The sequence below is a fragment of the Loxodonta africana genome, chromosome 5 (assembly GCF_030014295.1).
Source record: "Loxodonta africana isolate mLoxAfr1 chromosome 5, mLoxAfr1.hap2, whole genome shotgun sequence".
Classification (NCBI taxonomy): Eukaryota; Metazoa; Chordata; class Mammalia; order Proboscidea; family Elephantidae; genus Loxodonta; species Loxodonta africana.
The window spans coordinates 47987121-48006918 of record NC_087346.1 but is presented as its reverse complement, the minus strand read 5'-3'; the positions used below and the strand labels follow the sequence as shown (position 1 = coordinate 48006918).

General features: G+C 39.1%; 1 protein-coding gene across 1 annotated transcript in view; it reads right to left on the bottom strand.

The window, feature by feature from the left end:
* The window catches only part of SLC39A8 (solute carrier family 39 member 8), an 83127-nt gene that overhangs the window by 44890 nt on the left and 18439 nt on the right, over positions 1-19798 (bottom strand). Inside the window, exon 2 of the mRNA XM_064285497.1 lies at positions 3512-3674. Coding sequence (XP_064141567.1) covers positions 3512-3674 — 163 coding nt within the window. The remainder of the gene's footprint in view (positions 1-3511; positions 3675-19798) is intronic.

Sequence of the window (19798 nt, the reverse complement as noted above, 5' to 3'; positions counted from 1 at the left end):
CCTTGAATTTCAATTTTTTTTATTGTACTTTAGATGAAGGTTTACAGAGCAAATAGGTTTCTCATTAAACCATTAATACACATATTGTTTTGTAACACTGGTTGCCAACCCCACGACATGTCAACACTCTCCCCTTCTCAAACTGGGGTCCCCCATTTCCATTCATCCAGCTTTCCTGTCCCTTCCTGCCTTCTCATCCTTGCCCCTGGGCTCGTGGTGCATTTAGTCTCATATACATGATTGAACTATGTGTGTTATTGTTTGTTTTATAGGCCTGTCTAATCTTTGGCTGAAGGGTGAACTTCAAAAGTGATGACTTAATCACCTAGTGCTGTTGTAACAGAAATACCACAAGTGGACGGCTTTAACAAAGACAACCTTATTTCCTCACAATAAAGTAGGCTACAGGTCCAAATTCAGGGCGTCAGCTCCAGGGGAAGGCTTTCTCTCTCTGTCTGCTCTGGAGAAACGTTCTTCTTGTCAGTCTTCCAAAGGACGCACTCTGCTCCTGGTGCCTCTTTCTTGGTGGTATGAAGTCCCCAATTCTCTGCTTGCTTCCCTTTTTATCTCTTGTAAGATAAAAAGAGGTGCAGGCCACACTCCAGGGAAACTCCCTTTATACTGGATCAGGGATGTGACCTTAGTAAGGGTGTTACAATCCCACCCTAATCATCTTTAACATAAAATTACAGTCACAAAAGAGAGAACAACCACACAATACTGGGAATCATGGCCCAGCCAAACTGATACACATATTTTTGGGGGGACATAATTCAATCCAAGTAAAGTGACTTCAGTACTGGGTTAAAAGGGTGTCCAGGGGCCATACCCTCAGGGTTTCCCCAGTCCCTGTCAGGCAAGTAAGTCTGGTCTTTTTTTGTGAGTTAGAATTTTGTTCTACATTCTTCTCCAGCTCTGTTCAGATCTCTATTGTGATCTCTGTCAGGGCAGTCCGTGGTGGTAGCCAGGCACCATCTAGTTGCACTGGACTCAGTCTGGCAGAGGCTGTGGTAGTTGTGGTCCATTAGTCTTTTGGACTAATCTTTCCCTTGTGTCTTTGGTTTTCTTCATTCTCCCTTGCTCCAGACAGAGTGGGACCAATGGAGTATCTTAGATGGCCACTCACAAGCTTTTAAGACCGCAGACACTACTCACCAAAGTAGTATATAGAATATATTCTTTATAAACTGTTATGCCAATTGAGCCAAAAGTCCCCCAAGATCAAAAATTATATTCTTGATCCTCACCAACCCCTTCCTGACCAGCAAATTGCTCCTCTCCAATTTTCTCCATCCCAGAAACCATTTATCCACTTTGTCTCACCCAAATCTTGATGCACCTTTCCCTTTCCTGCATCCAGTCCAGAGGCAAATTATTTTAGCATAATCTCCAAAATCTATCCTAAACTTTATCACTTCTCCCCAGTTCTGTCCCTCCTACCTTAATCCAAGTCACCATCACCTCTAGCATCAACCCCTGGCAATAGGTTCCTGAGCAATCTCTTTGCTTCTTACTGTTGGCCCATTACAATCTATTCTTCAAACCACAGGTGGAGTACCCTCTTACAAATTTAAATGAAATCAAACACCCCACTGTTTAGAAGACCACCGTGGCTTCATACCACATTCAGAATAAAACCCAATCATTTTACTGCACTTTATAAGACCCTGCCTACCTCCCAAATATCACCTCCTCCTACTCTCTCTCCTGCCCACTATGCTTCAGACACAGGCCTTCTTACTGCTCCTTACACAGGCCAAGCTCATTCCTAAGCTTATACTCACTTTTCCCTCAGCCAAGAATATCCTTTCCCCAGAGATGATCTTGCCATGACACTCTCTTTCTCCTCAGTCAAGACTCTGCTCAGATGTTATCTCATGAGAGAGGCCCTTATTGACCTGTCAAAAATCACACCTATCCAGCACCTCCTTCTGTCCCTTACCTACTTTATTTTCTTCTTGGTATTATCACTCTGAAGTTATAGTACTGATTTGCTTGTTTGTTTCGATGTTTAGTATCTCTCTTCACTAAACTGTTTAAGCCCTAAAAAGGCATGGAAATTTTCTTCTTGTTCACTTATAAATACTGTCCTACGCTGGGTTCTCTAGAGAAGCAAAACCAGTGAAGTGTATATATATATACATACAGACACACACATGCACACACACACACACAGAGATTTATCTCAAGGAAATGGCTCACACAGTTGTAAAGTCCCAAGTCTGTAAGTCAGGCATCAGGCTGGTAGCTTCTCCTGACTCGCATAGCTGCTGGGGCTGATGAACCCAAGATCAGCAGGTAAGAAGACAGGTCACTGGCTCACAGGTTTCAGAGGCTGAAGAATCCCAAAATCAGCAGGCAATACTGCAGGCAGCTGGCTCAAGTCCCAAGAACCAGACGTCAAATGATAACAAGCCAAATGCAGGATCCAGAACAAGCAAGCAAGCTTTGCCAGAATATATATATATATGTATGTATATGTATATCTGTGTGTATGTATGTGTATGTATATGTATATACATATATATACATAGGTATGTGTGTGTGTGTGTATATATATATAAAATGATGCAAGCTACACCCTCGAAGAAACTCCCCTTACAACTGATTGGCTGATCACATCAGATCACATCATGAAGGATGAATATATCATTATATAACTACCAAACTACATCATTACATAACTACCAAACCACTGAGATTCATGGCCCAACCAAGCAGATACACAACCTTAACCATCACAAATAACCAATGCATAGAACACTGCTTGCCATGTAGTTCAATAAATATTTATTGAACGAATTCATGAATGAAAAAGTGAGAAATAAAATATCCATATGGGTTAAGTTCACAATTTCAGGACACCAAAAAATTGCACATAACTGGCAAATACACCCCCCTGAACAACTGGTTTATTTCACTGTTGAAAGTACACTTCTACAGGTTATGCATATGAACTATATATCAAATACATACTCTTTTTCTTGTATTTTTTAATGACTTCACAGCAAATTATTCCTTAAAAATTATAGACATAATAATTGTTGGCAATTTTTTTCATTTATGAAAATTAAAGGAATAAGATTTAATCTAAAAGCAAGCTAGTTCCCTTATCAGTTTACTGATAATTGCAGATAAACTAACAAGGTTTAAGACAATATAAGAAAAAGTTAATATAAATTAACTGATCAATTACGAGCCAAATATTCAATGTGCAATCCAATGTGCACATCATAAAGTATACGTTGCTTAAAACCAGGAATTTTTATTTAGGTTTCTAAGTGGTTCCTAGTATAACTTTGACTCCTCAAATGGAAGAGTATGACTTATGAAGCTTCAACAAGTTCTAATAATTCTTATTCTAACTACTTTCAGAATATAAATATTTTTACCAAGGAGTTCTACATAGATTAATTAAAAACAATAAAGCAGAAAAAAGAAGCATATTAACTTCATTTCAAACTGGCCAATAAATTTTTCAAACAAATAGGAGGAAAAAATCCCAACATACCTTCCGAAAGACTTGATTTTGTATTACGCTTTGGCCTAGCCTCACAAGGGTGAAGGCTCAATTGCTGTAAGACTGCTGGACAGATGGTAGACAAGTTAGAGCTGGTTATCTGGGTAGCATTTGAAAAGCCATGAAGGTAAAAGATCTCCTCAGCAGATAAACACTAAAACAGAATAAACAAAGTAAACAAATATATGTTAATGTAATAAAGCACCCAAGCAAAGATGCTATAAAGGTACACAGAATATTGCACCTAAAAGCCCGGCTTTATATAAAAGCCCACTACAGAAATATATGGGCCTCTTAAATTGTGCAACAGTCCAAATCTCCTAAAACCCAGAAACAAGAAAAATAACAAATAACAACAAAGAAAAAAGTAAATAAATTTCTTAATCAGTAATCTACCTATATAAGCAGACAAAAAAATAAGAATTGGTTCGGGGATGCCCAAGAACTTTAGAAATATGAAAAGCAAACCAAAGGGCTCCAAAATGGTTCCATGTTTTCTGTCACCCCTCTCTGCTTACTTTGGTGCTAATGGATATTTGGTGAGGGCTGCTAGAGTGGCTCTCTATAACATTTCTTGTAGACAAATACCTACACTTCCTTTACAATTTCACAGTCAAGAAATGCATCCCTCCTCCTACACAGCAATAATAACTCCAATATAGAAAAGTTGATTTCAAGTCTGTTCTTAGCACAAACTATTGTTTACTAAAATATGTATTCTCAATGATGGCAAATAGCTTTTCTATACTATATGAAGTTTCTAAAATAGAGCCGTGTTGTTTAGAAATTCATTAACTATTAATTACAAATTTAATGAATTACAGAAAAAATTACAAAATTTTTTTTTACTAAAATAACTTTTTAAAGGTATCATTTTGCTCTTGGGCACATTTTAACTGTAATGTATCTTCTACATACTTACATTATAAACTATATAAAAGAAATTAAATGTGTTGCTATTGTTAATAAATATCTGAAGAATTATACAGTAGGAAAAACAGACATTCACTCAAACAGAAGAGTCTTTAATAAGCACAATTGAAAAAAGTTGCTTGTGCACGTTAGCCAATACTTAAACCCCACTAAGAACTTACAGGCTGGTGGCACAGTGGTTAAGCACTCAGCTGCTAAAGAAACGGTTGGGGCAGTTCGAACACACCAGCTTCTCCACAGGAGAAAGATGTGGCAGTCTGCTTTTGTAAAGACTTCAGCCTTGGAAACCCTATGGGGCAGTTCTACCATGTCCTATAAGGTCTCTATGAGTCCAAATAGACCTGACAAGCAGTGGGTTTGGTTTCTATTTGGTTTAAGACCTTAGCTATGAATGATATAGAGAACTCCAAAGTTGATGCTCATTGTTTGAGAATTTGGGAGGGAAAAAAAAAAAAAAATGTTGCTATCAAGTTGATTCCAACTCATGGCAACCCCATGTGTGCCAGAGTAGAACTGTGGTCCGTAGGGTTTACGATTGCTGATTTTTTGGAAGTACCTTGCCAAATCTTTCTTCCAAAGTGCCTCTGGGTGGACACAAACCTCCAACCTTTCAGTTAACAGCCAATCATGTTAACCATTTGCACCCCCAGCGGCAAACTACTTTGGTACCAGGAGAACATTACTGATTATAAAGATTAAAAAAACACCAAATATACAAGATATACGCAGATGTCAAAAACGAAAATTCAACTACTTTAAAGAAAATGCACATTTAGACCTTTTTTTTAGTGTCTAACCATGAACCTAAAACTGTTCCCTATTCAACCCACTCTCTCCTTTGGGTTCGGATGATGATTGCCGAGCGCCACCAAAAACAGCAAATGCAATGCCCTGTAAAAAGTCTTCCTTTAGGCCTAAAATAGAGGATAATAAACTCATGGAGGGAGAAAATAGCTCTATAGTCAAAAGGAGAAGGGAAACTGAGTACAGTTTATTCATCACTATGAAGCCGCCCAGGAGCATAATTGCTAGGCTCAAAAATTACAGAGCCGATGCGGTTCGACTGCCCACTGCATGATTCCAGGAATAAATAGGTGTAAGAGTACAAACACAAAGCACTACTGTTTCCCTGCAAGGAAGTCTTAACCTACTTGGACTTCAAGTTCCTCCGACTAGAAAGAGGAGGAAAAGGGGAGGGTGCCTAGATAATCTCCCAAGTCCTCTCAGAATTAACATTCTAAAACTTCATAAAATTTGATGACTCTGACTCAAATTATGACCCATTAGTGATTCAGGAAATTTGTTTAATAAGTCATAGACAGCATTTTTTAATGAAGTAAATTAAAACAGGATAGAAACTATAGAGCGCATCACGCATAGCATGGGTCATACTTTAGTTTCAGTTATACACATCCACACACAAATACACTAGGTCACACTTGGGGCAGATTATCCAACAGGCAAGGTCAGCATGGTGCTTACCTTGCTTACCAGATGATCCTTGGTGAACAATTTCACATTTTTTCACCACATCAAAGATTCTGCTTCTAGGTATGGCTGGTATCTGTCTCTCTCCCAACCCCACAGCACCTTCCTACAGATTCAAAGCCCCTTTTCAAATTTAGAGTCTCTGATTGAGTGGATGACCCAGTAAACCAGGTAAGCACAGGCTGTGCTTACCTTGTTTGTTGGATAATCCGCCCCTGGTCACAATGTAAAATTTCTTTCTTTCTATAAATGGCAGTCAAGGATTTGAAAGCCACTGCTCTTGAGGATGCCCAAAATCCCTTTGTATAGAATTAAAGACACTCTTCTACATATAGGTGAAGAAAAAAATAAAAACAGTACAGTCCAGTGAATAAATAACCAATGCTGTACGATAGCCTTTAGAGTCTCAATGATCTACACAGCAGATATCATGGCTGGGCAGGTGGTCGTGGGTAATAGCACTTTGACAGTGGCCACTGACCAATCACCAGGAAGAACTCAGAGGTGGAGAGATGACAAGACTCAAGGCCTTGCTTTGTGATAACAGAAAGAAAATACTAACGGTGGAGACAAACTGAATTCATGGCAGGCCTGCTTTATTTAAAATAGCTATGTACTGGCAATACACTACATCATTTTCAACAGCAGCATATTTTGGCTTCAAACAATCTTTATTTCTATTATACTTTGATTTAATACAGTTGAACCCAAAACAAAAGAAAGCTGTCGTCTAAGAAAGGGTGGTGTCTGCCAGAGCAGGGACAAAACAGGATGAGAGCCCAAGGCCTGAATAGTGAGAGAGACAACAAAACCAGTTGAACCATTGCCCAAGGAATTTCAAACACCCTCTCAAGCACACCCCTTCATCTCTAAGACAAACAATGAATGAATTATGGCACTAGAAGGAGCAGCGAGTGTTCCTCAGAAATGAATTCGGGTGATTATACTGCATAATATGTGCCTTAAGAAAACCCTGTGCCCTTGCACCATCTCCCTCACTAATACGCACTGACAGGTTCCTTCTTTCCACCTATTTGGCTTTTATTATGCTGCTTTTCTCAGGAGTCCCATCCTGAGGTTTGCTGCAGCCGTTTGAGCTCTGTGCTATCAGAGACAATCTCCCACCTGCAATTATCCTAAGGTTAAGTGGATTGTCTCTTTTCCTAAAGACGTTTTCTAAATATGGAGTTAAATTGCCATTTGCTGGTATTCTGTCACATTAAGGTCATCTCCAATGGGCTTTATAAGCATGAAACACCAAAGGAAGGTAGCAGAACAGGTAGGAAGGTGTAGACCCAAGTTATAAACAAGACTGAATCACATTAACAAATAGTTCCACGTATATCTTCTGCCTCCCCTGCTCCTTCTTCCTCAGCAGTTCTTCCTAGTTAGAGGTTTCTCTGCTTCTTTTTCATTATGTGTTTGTGTAAAGGCTGAGAGCTGGTGTAGGGGATAACACGGGGAAGATTAAGTGACTGGGAAAATTTCCTCCCTCAACATTTTTGTACAGGTGAAACCTGCTTATAAGTACCAAGGCTCACGGCAAGATTTGAAATTACCCAGCTTGGATATCACGTATAATAACCATGCAATTATATTAAACAGTTGCCATCAAGTCGATTCAGACTCATGGTGACCCCATATATTGCAGAGTAGAAGTGGACTCCATAGGGTTTTTATGGCTGTGAATTTTTGGAAGAAAACTACTAGGCCCTTCTTTAAGGCACTTCTGCGTGGGTTTGAACTGCCAACCTTTTGGTCAATATTTGAGTGCTTAATCATTTGTGCCACCCAGGGAATGCTGTAATTATACTACATGTTACATGTATTTTTATTATTATTATTCATTCACAAATATTTATTGAACATAAAAATCTGGGCATAATATTGATAGCAGAAGTGGAAGGTGGGGCAAGCTGGAGGATGACAACAAAGAAAGAAATAGAATAAAGATAAGTCATAGACCTTCCCTCAAGAAACCTAAACAACTGTGGCAGAAATAAATCATATACACCAATATGTATAAAACCAGAGGGAAAGTGGTTAAGTTCACGAGAGACATCATGGTGAAGTAGCCTATGGAGTTCCTATGAGGGAGAAGAGGTATGCCAAGTGAAATCACCAAAAAACGACTAGGAAAGTAGAAAGAGGATGTGGTTACCAGTGAGACTAGGGAACCTGGAAAGCGAAACACATTTGGGGGGATGATGACAAGTTTGGCCTTGGAGATTTTAAGCTGCAATCCCAGGAGACACCCAGATGGAAATGACCAGTGAGCTTTCTCTGAGATAAGGATGCAGCTCTCTTCTGCAATGAGATAATAGCTAAGTGGGAGTGGAGGAGATCATCATGCGAGAGTGTAGAGAAAGAAGACTAAAAGTTTTGGGAATACATCTACAATTTATGCAAAAGCAGGAAAGGGAGACATTTAAGAAAGAGACAGGAAAACAAGCCCAAAGAGTAAGAAATAATCTAGGCCAGTAAAATGCGGTGAATACCTATTACTTTGGCCGACCTGAGATCCCTCCACCATCATCCAGTAACAGACTGCCTTACTGCCATGGGAGACCCCTTCCATGTGATTTAGTGGGGTAAATGGAGGGGCTGGCCAGGGAACACAGGACCCAGGCCTATCCACTCTCTGGGAGAGCTACTGAAGAAGCCTTTCTCCACTAGGATTTCTAAATTGGTAGGTCATGAGTCTAGCACTCCTTGGCCACTTTTTTCACCATGTGAAAAGAGGCTGGCTAAGAAGTAAAGAAAAAGATTCCAATACCATCATTAATCTCCTGGATACAGCCGTGCAGAAATCTAATTCTGTCCCTCAATTCTTCAGTCACCTGAGTCAACAACTTCCTTCTTGGCTTAAGCTAGTTAAAATTGAGTTTCTTCCACTACAAATGAAAAAGTCCTGTTTGTACACAAATAATTATTTAAAAGGAGTCCCTGGGTAGCACAAATGGTTAAGCGTTCAACTATTAGCTGAAGGTTGGCAGTTCGAACCCACCCAGAGGTCCTCAGAAGACAAGGCTGGCAATCTGCTTCCAAAAGATCACAGCCTTGAAACCCCTATGGAGCACTTCAGCTCTGCACACACAGGCCAACATGAGTCGGAATTGACTCGATGGCAACTAACGATTATTTAAAAGCCATTTTTTAAAGCTCATGAATGAGATATACATTCAGATCTTGTGGAGAAGGAAAAAAAAAGATAAAAAATTTTTCACTTTTTAAAGCTTCTACATTTCTTCCTTTTCTCAATATGCAGGCTATCTTCTTCACTTGACTGTCTTCTCAAATGGCAATCATTAAATCATATAAAACAACAGGACAATCTGACCCTGTACCCATTATGGCAAGGCCTTGATACCACACCAGAAATTAACTATCTTCCCGTTTAAAAGTCACCGCAGAGCTGGACGTAGGTTCCGTTTTGCCATGAGCTGATTCTGTGGGAAACTTAGGAGTTCACATTCCTAATAAATACACTGCTAGGTACAGAGGTAAAGTCTGACAGAGGGAGCACCTCGTAATTCACTTAGACTTTACGACAATCAAAATTGTAATGAAACATCAAGTCCAGTCAGTTTTTCTAGGCTGTAAAGTAATTGAACCACACAAACTTTAAATTCCACTACAAAGGGAGCCAAAGGCAGGACAGGGGTTAGGACGCAAGTCTGAAAAAATCCTGTTGAATCTCTTTTCTCTTAAGGACTTCTCTGCCCTGCCCTACTCTGCCGCTGACCGCTACAGCTTTTACTTTTTTACAGGAACTACAGCCATCTTCTAGAATTTGGCCATGCATGCAGCTAAGATGGAAGCTGTGCAAGCTATCCTTCTCCACACCACAGGCGAATGACGGGTCTTCCCTCTTGAAGAGATGTCACAGGTAAGAGGTTTAATATGAATTCATCCCCAATCTTCAGCTATTCTGCTCTCACAGTAACCAGCTATACTTCTCGCTCACTCCTGTTCATCTATTCATTCACCCAACATGAGCTGATCATACCTTCTCTGGGCCAGGTGTTCTGGTAGGTGCTGAGAAAAAGATATGGTTCCAGACTTCAACGAGCTCACCATTCCATAGGATAGATATACAAACAGATAAGTAAAATACAATGTGGAAAGTAGAATATAGAGATATGCACTAGGCATTGTGAGATAACTCAGGGAAGGCTTCTGAGAGGAGTTCAATACACTCCTGAGCCTAAAATGTTGAGTGCTTTTGATGGCTTGGGAGGTAAGGTATAAACCACAGAAAATTAAGTGAGGAAGAACTCAGTAATGCACTTGACATTAATGTAACTGACAAGTGAGTTTTTTAAACAATAGTTATTATAGGAGTTCTGAGAAGCATATATAAGAGCTACAGTAACCATGACCATAATGTATGCTTAACATATATTCTCTCTTTTAATCCCCTTACCATCTGCTAAAGTAGATTTTAGGAGAAATCTAGGATGAAAAAATCATGGCTTAGCAAGGTAAATTGCCCAAGATTAAGGAATTTATAAATGCTAATGACAGAATTCAAATCCATGTCTTCACATGCCTTCTGACTTTTAAGCCACTGTTCTTGTCGCTACATCCCTATGTGTTGGACTGTTGAACACTAAGACGAACTCAGATAAAGAAAGAGAAATATTCAGATGCCGGTAAGGAATGCATTTTGTCACCTCTAATAGTGACTTGAGTCAAAGGGTTAAATTACTCTTACACCCTATTCAGGATCCTATCCTGAGAGAGACCACAGAAGCAATCTCGGAGTTCAGACATCGGCCAAGTTTTCTGACCACGGTAAGAATGAGGAATCACGGAAAGATGGTCATGATTCTTTAGCCCCCACTATGCCCTCCTGTCTCTCACCCAAAGAGGAAAATTTAACACTCAAATGCAACAGCCACACTCGAGCAGTAGAAGCTAGCAGGCCAGAACCTGGCACAACACCCTCTGCTGACATTGCCGTAAAGTACTCCTGTAACAGGTGTGCTGTCTTGAATGGCTGGCACAATGAATGCTTTGTTTCACTACTTTTATTTTAAACCCAGTATTTCTGTTGCTCAGAGAAGCCAACTTATTGATTCATCCACCTGAGCTACGAGTCCAGCATGACCGGCCACAGATTATTAAGCGCGTACTCAGAGGCAAGAAAGGTGAAGATTCAAAATAATTACTTAATGGGAAGGAAATCTCTGACATCCTTAACCTCATATGTACCTTAGTATTTGCTAATACTAATACTGTGTGCCTAGCAGACAGTATTGCTCAGTAAATATCTGCTGAATGAATGAACCTCTCACCTGTCTTCATAGTATTTTTTTAAACCAGTTGCAAACATCTTGAATTTACAGTAGTAACATAAACAATATCATGAGGAAGCAAAATGAATTAAGTGCAAAAATTGAAATACATATGAGTGTTTCAAATATAACAATTGGCCAAGGATTCCAAGAGAAACTTTTAAATATTTAAATTTTAAAAGGTCCGTTTGAGCTTAACAATTGGGAGGCCCTTTCTAAACAGTGAAACAAGTGAACGATTCCATTAATTTATCCGTTCATGGGTCACAGAATAATGTTATAGAACTGGTGGCTTAAATGTTCCAAACTCCTGACAAGAGCATTCAAAGCAGGAGTGACTGAGGAAATGTCTTCCAGATATTTATTGATGCAGCAATGGAACTACCTAACCTCAGTGACAAGGAACTCAAATACCACTTCCAAACCTCTCTTCATATTCAGATATAGATGTATGCTTGTCATTTGAGGACTAAGGTGCACCTGACCCAAGCCATGGTACTTTCAATCACCTCACACGCACGTAAAAGCTGGACAATGAATATGGAAGACTAAAGAAGAACTGATGTACTTGAATTATGGTGCTGGTGAAGAATATTGAATATACCATGGACTGTCAGAAGAATGAGCCCATCTGTCTTGGAAGCAGTACAGTCAGAGTGCTCCTTGGAAGTGAAGATGGCGAAACTTCACCTCACATACTTCAGACATGTTATCAGAACGGGCCAGTCCCTGGAGAAGGACATCATGCTTGGTAAAGGGTCAGCGAAAAAGAGGAAGACCTCAATGAGATGAATTGAGACAGCGGGTGCAACAGTGAGCTCAAACATAGCAACGATGGTGAGAATGGCACAGGACTCGGCAGTGTTTCGATTTGTTGTGCACAGGATTACTGTGAGTCAGAACTGACTAGACAGTACCTGACAACAACAACATGTATGTATTATGTATACCCAGCTTCAATCAAGTCGACTCTGACTCATGGGGACCCTATGTGTGTCAAAGTAGAACTATATTCCATAGGGTTTTTAATGGCTGATTTTTCAGAAGTAGATCTCCAGGCCTTTCTTCAGAGGTATGTCTGTGGACTTGAACTTCCAACCTTTTGGTTAGCAGCTGGGTGCATTACCCATTTTCACCACCCAGGGACTATATATATACTGAATCACCGTCCTCTACCAAATTCTTGAGACTTTTCCCTCTTAACTCTATCTTCAAGGTTTACTCCTTACTATCTTATTAAGATAAAATGCAGAATTTTTTAAGGTCTCAGTAAACGAATGTTCTAGAAAGATAATCTCCAAGTTCAAATGCAGTCTAGCCAAGTGGTCCCAACTCTGTCTCCCTGGGATTCATTTTTCCCTCAGGTGTTCTTATACTTCTTGCTGGAGCCACTACAGTGCTGATACATTGCCAACCCCAAAACACACAGACACACACAAATTCACATTCATTCTCAAAGCTCTTCCTCAAGGAGATAAAAATCTCCTTTCCTAGACATATTATTTAAGATAGAAAGATGTTTTGTTTTATGATGTGTTATTAAGGAAAATATATTACTATGAAACAATGTGTATAGAATGATATCTACTGTAAATAAGGTTAATTGTAATTGAGAGAGACAGGGTTCAAAATGTTAACAATTTTTATCTCTGAGTGGTGAAATTATGGGTGATCTTTATCTTATCTACATTTGCCAAAGTTTAGACAATATACATTTATCCCTGATTCAATTAGAAAAATAAATTTAAATCATGGCTTTTTTAAGTCACTTTTCCTAGGTTCCCCTTAGCACATTTAAGAAAGTTTGGAATTCTTATAAGATTTTACAATCAAAATGGTCAACATTACTATAAGGCAAAGATGAGAAGGTAAAGGGGCAGGTAAACTAGATTACTGGAAATGAACAACCAGAAGGAAAATAATGAGAATGGTGATACTTTGTGAACAATGTAACCAATATCACTCAACAATTTGTACAGAAATTGTTAAATGGGAACCCAATTTGCTGTGTAAACTTTCACTGCAGACAAAATTAAAAAAAAAAAAATTGTTTTTTGAAAAAAAGATTTTACAAAAAAAATTAAAGCTAAAATATGCTTTTCAAATGAGGTTTACAAAGTTTTCTTGTTTTACCATAGCTCTTGTCAAGTTTCCCAGTCCTGTTCCACTCCACATTCAGTTTCTCAATGCCTTCTCACCCCTAAAAGCCTGGTATGGTGTCACAGCAGACACTCCAGTCTGACTTCCTGACTTCCCAGCCCTGACCGGCCTCCAGGTGGCAAGTGCCACCCTACTTTCCATCACCTATAGGATGGTGCCACAGGCCACTGATTTGCTACCAAGATCAAAAGGCCTTTTGGTATTACTGCTCACTGAGGGCCTCCCACTCAGTCCCTCTGGGTATAAGGCATGGAGAGCATACTGCTTGCCCAAATGGAGGATTGGATAGATGCCATAAGGAGTGAGCTCATGCTTCAGAACCATCTTACCCCTGCATACAAGCAGGGCCTTGTCCATCACAGGCCCAATGGTATGGCAATCCTTAGCAAGTGGTTCTCAAAGTATAATCTGGGAACTTCTGGGGATCCCTAAGACCTTTCCAGACAGTATGCAGAGTCAAAATAATTCTCATAGCTTTACCACAGCTATTCACAAGCCATTAATGAAAACTGTATTTGCCTTTTACACTCTCACTCTTTCATGAGGGAACAATGGAGTTTTTCAGAGGCTACATAACATTCAATGTCACAACAGTTCGAATGGAGAAGTATATTTGGGAATCCAGCTGTCTTCTTTAAGCCAGATATAAAGAGATTTACAAAAATGGAAAACACTGCCACTCTTCTCACTTCTTTTTTTCTTATGGAAGATACAATTATTTTTCATAAAATACATTAACATGTAATGGATTATTGTTATTTTTAATAAATTAATATTTTTTTCAATATTCTCAGTATTAATTTCCATAATGTTAATACAAATAACTATAAGTCACATATATGAAAGCTCTTTGATGTCCTCAATAATTTTTAAGAGTACAAAAGCGTGCTGAGTCAAAAAATTTGAGAACCTAGCACATAAGAGTTACACACAAAGCCTTTATATTCCACTTAGCTAAGGAGTTGGGAGCTTCTTATCTAGTACACCTCTCATCCTGTTTATCCTACAAGCCCACAAGATTATTTCTATTGAAGTGTCACCATCAGGGTATCCCTCTTCTACCCAATCCATCCACCATAAAAAAAAAAATTTTTTTCAGAAGTACATGATTCTGCCAGGAGGATAAAGTCCTATCACTTAAAACCAAAAAAAAAAATGAACTTATTGCCATGGAGTCAGTTCCGACTCAAGGCAACCTCACGTGATACATACAGCGTAGAACTGAGCTCCATAGGGTTTTCTTGACTGTAATCTTTACGGACGGAGTTCCCCTATCCTTTCACAGTGCCGCTGGGTGGGTTCAAACCACCAACCTTCTGTAAATAGCTGAGGGCAAACTGTTTTTGCATGCAGAGACCTTATTAAAAGTGACATATAAATACAACCGATTGTGACAGAATATCTGTCTTGTTACTGCAAAATCCTGAGTTCTCCTTAAACTGTTATAAATTCCTAACACTTAAGGATAAAGTCCTAACATTTAAGACTCTTCTTTATCTATCGTCCTTTCCCTTTACCATCCTCTAAAAGTATACATGAACTCTTTATTGTAACCAAATTGTTCTAATATGTTTTGTATTTTCCCTTCTTTGTGACTTTACTTTCCCTGTGACCTCTACATAGAATTCGGATACACCTCCACTCAATCTATCCAACTGATAATGGGGAAGGCACAGGACTGGGCAATGTTTCCTTCTATTGCACATAGGTTTGCCACGAGTTAGGGCCCATGTCGAGGACAGCTAACAACAATAATGAGATACCATTGTAGGTCAGTGACATGATCATAATATTAGTGTTACAACTCTGGCAACAATGCACAAGATGAAGAGGGACGTGGGATGAGACTGTATGCAAAGGCAGCAACATAGCAGACATTTATTGAGGGCTCACAGCATGCCAGGCATAAGACTGCATAATTAGATATATTATCTGATTTCATCCCTACAACCATTCCATGATATAGGTAAAATTATCGCCATTACACAAAAGAGGACACTGGTGTTTAGAGAGATTGAGTAAGAGATATTTTTGAAGTTATTGCAACAGGACTTACCGATGCACTCGATATGGGGAGCAACAGAGGAAGAAGGGGAGTTAGGAATAGGAGGAGGAAATGGAGTGTGTAGCTAACTGCCTCCATAAACAGCTGCCGCCTTTGCCATGAGACCAAAAGAACTGCATAGTTCCCGGCTACCATGACTGAACTATTTGATCAAAGATTCTATAGAAGAATCCTGATCAAAAGGGAGAAAATGCAGATCAGAATTTCAAATTCTCATGGAATCCAGAGTTTGTGGAACCATGGAGGCTAGAAGAACCCCTGAAACTACTGCTCTGAAACAATCTTTACATCTTAAAACTTGAACGAATAATATCCCCTGAAGTCTTCTTAAAACCAAATAATAGTTCCCCTTAACCATTGAAGAACGTCTGTCTTGAGCACTGTGCTCTTTTAAGAACTATCGATATGGGATCAAATTGACAACAGCAACTCAAAAGATTAGATAGGAAACTTTGGGGGCAGTGAGTTTATGTTAATAGGGAAGGAACACTTTGGAAAGAGAGGGTGAGAATTGTTGCACAACTCAAAAAATGTAATCAATGTCACTGAATTGTACATGTAGAAATTGTTGAATATATGTTCTGCTGTGTATATTCTCAACAACAACAAAAATACAGTAAATTATATAAAAAGGAATAGCACCCAGTTTCTCAGCTTAGTCAATCAAGCAGGTGGTAATGTCAATCACTAAAATTGACAAAACAGGGTTACCAGGTTTTGTTGGGAAAAGAGGATGGAGGATGGAGTTGATAAGTTCCATTTGCAACAAGTTTAGACACGTTGAGAAGGGGGAAGTTGGGCATCAATAGGCAGCTGGATGAGCAAGGCTGAACCTCAGAAGAGAAATCTGAACCAAGCCAACCTATTTAGAAAGCCTCTACAGATAGGTTACAAACCATCAGAGGGATAAGCCATAACAGTGAATGATGTTGTACAGAGAGAGTGCATAAAATCAGAAGAAAGAAGGCTTGAGACAGAACCCTGAGGGACACTAATATTTAAAGGATAAGCAAGGGAAATCGAAATTGAAAAGAGGTAGCAGAGAGGTAAGAAGAATGAGGCAGACACAGTGTGCAGGCAAGGAAAGGGTGTGTTTAAGTAGGATGCGTTCAACATGGTCAAAAGTAACAGAGTTAAGGCCTGAGAAGTGCCCATGGCATTTAGCATTTAGAAGGTTCTGGGTAACTTTGTGTAGAGTAATTTCAAGGAAGTGGTGGAGACAGAAGCCAGAACACGAAGGGTTAAGGGGTGCATGAGAGGTGAGGAAGTGGAATAGGAATTCATACATTTCCATGGTCCAGTTATATACAGATATAGGCAGTGAGGCACAAAAACTACAGAATACCCAGGGAATTTGTAGCACAGCAGCGGCACCAGCGCAGCACCTGCTTACAGCAGCGTAATGGAGAAGATCTGAGATTCACAGCTGGAACATCTCTTCTCCCGGACAAATTTTGCCACTTGGTCTGACTTTTGTCAAATGACTTCTTTGCGCCTCAGTTTCTGGGGAAACTCATAGGTCCTAATTCTCTCACAATATTGTTTTGAGTATGAAATGTTAATAGTCAGGAAATAACTTTATATGGTTGAATAATAACTTGAGTATCAAATGTTAGTAGTCAGGAAATGACTTTATAAGGTTGAAAAATAACTCAAGGAGAAATTCATTTCAGGTTTTAGAGCTAGCCCTCACTACTGCAGAGACAGCTTCAACAACAACAACAAGGAATGTTTTCTTTTTTACTCAAACAAGACAGGAACATCAGCAGAGAACATCTTCCTGCTTCAAATGATTGTACAGTTCCCAGTGGCTTTGAGAAATTGGCACCACTTCCACCTTGACATCCAGGTCCACAGGAGGCATTTAGCTTTTTGGAAAATAAACCAGTCCCTCCAGGAGATAATATTCTTCAACATGAGGAATGACAGTGGAAGAAGCATAGGTTTTGAAGTCTGATCACCTTGCAGTTGAGTCCTCACTTTGCCACTTAAGAGTTTAGCTATACAACTTTTAAACAAATCCCCCCAAAGAAACAAATCCATTGCTGTCGAAATCCATAGGGTTTCCAAGGCTGTAATCTTCACGGAAGCAGGCTGCCACATCTTTCTCGGGCAGAACAACTAGTGGGTTCAAACTGTCAACCTTTTGGTAGCAGTTGAGCACTTTAACCACTGCACCACCAGGTTCCATATGACTTTTAGTGAGTTATTTAACCTATCTAAGGCTGAGTTTCCTCACGGGAATAACAAGTGTACTTCCCCTACAGGATTAGGAGAATTAATGAGATGGTGTATAAAAAAGGACTAAGCACAATGCCTGGCACACGATAAGCACTCTATAAACATTAGCTATCATTCTTATTAGCACAGGACCTGTTTCCTGCCCAGAACATTTACTTAAATGACATTCATGCCATAACTAGGGACAGTGCCCGCGTCTAGCCCGTGAAGTAACCAAAGAATGCACCTAAATTCTGTGAACCCTGTTCCTAAAGAAAACTGTTGAGCATCATTTTTTAATCTACAAATGCAAGTATCATCAATAGCATGCATCCCTTAACGAAAGGACCCCTGTGTTTTAATAGCACATGGGCTCGATATTTATACAAACCAGGATCTATTACTCAACTCAATTCAGAATTGTATCGCCAGTGTTTGATAAGGGAAGTAGAGGTAAATGGTAAAAACTATTCCCAAGGTGAAAGTTGGAATGGAAACTAACAGTAAAACCATAGTCCCTGGACTGATTTATTTCTCACTGAACTTTTTATTTCATTAATTCCTACTGTCTATTTGTAGCTATGCTCTCCTGTATAAGCTGACTGGCCCTACGGTATTTAGGTCTTCAATGAAAGACAATTTTGTTAAAGATAATAAAGGTATATCAAGTGGCACAGTATTACAATGATAACTATGTAAAGAAAAAAAATAAATTTTTTTTTGATAACTATGTATTGAACATTTAATCTGAATCAGGAATGATGCTAAGCATTTACATGCATTGTCTTATTTATTATTTGAAATGATATAAACCATACCCAAAGCTATTGTTGTCAAGTTGAATTCCAACTCATAGCAACCCTATCGGGAAGAGTATAACTGCCCCATAGGGTTTCCAAGTCTGTAAGTCTTTACAGAAGCCGACTGCCACATCTTTATCTTTTTCCCATGGAGTGGCTGGTGGGTTCAAACCTCTGACCTTTTGATTAGCAGGTGAACGCTTAACCACCGCACCCCCAGGGAAGTGTCTTATTTAATGAGCTAGTAAATGTAATTCACTAGATATATAAGTGTCTGAAATATCATAAATGCTCAGTAAATGTTACTGTCTTTCTTACTTTTTAGTTCAAACAACCATCCTATGAATGTTTCATTTTTTCAGTTTGCAGATGTGAAAACTAAAGGAGCTAAGTCACTTGCCTGTGATTCCCCAGCTAGTAAGTGACAGAATTAGAATTTCAATCCAGGGGTGTCTGACTCCAGAGGCGAAATTATTAACCATTATGTTGTATTCTCTAACATGGTTAGAGATCTAAAAGGCTCACTGGATAAACTGAGGATGACTCTGGATTATCTGAACTAGGTTCATAGAACTAAACATTCAAGGCCTTATTAATGCTCAATTGATTTTTTTCTCTAACTATTCAGTTGGTTATGAATAAGTGAAGGTGTTAAATATTTGGACTTGGAAGGCATAATACTACTTTTCAGGTTAACACCTTTGATCTAGAGTCACAGATTTTTGTGAAGTTATGTTCTTCTAAACTTCAGGCCAAGAAAAGCAACAGAGGATCTTTGGAAGGAGACAGAAACCGAATTAAACAAGGCTCTATTTTTTTTTTTTTTTTTTTAACTATTCTGAAGGTTTTCTATGCTACCAAACTCAGCCACCACAAAGGTAATTCAGCGATAGCTTCATTTTCTTTATAAAATAAATCTCAAGACTCAATGAACCCACTTGGCTAGTGAAAAGGAGACCTGGGAATAGTTTGAGGATAAATTAGTTTCAACTACAAACAGGAGTCTACTGCAATCTGGAGTTGGAAATGGGAAATCTCTGAAAACTACATAGTTCCTTACGTTGTCTAGGGCTTAACAACTGTTTTTTTTTTTTTTAAATAAATTGCATCGCAAATAATCCTAATAATGTTTGCACTTAGTAATGTTCACAGTCCCCAGAGGAAATGCCATTCTAAATACAAGTAACTCTCAAACTCATTACCAACTACATTTAGCTGCCTTCATTTGGAGTCGTTTTTCTTCTCCCTGAGCAACGTCAGTCTTTCTCAACTTCAGGCCTCCTTTCCCAATTCTATTTATGTTCATTTGTCT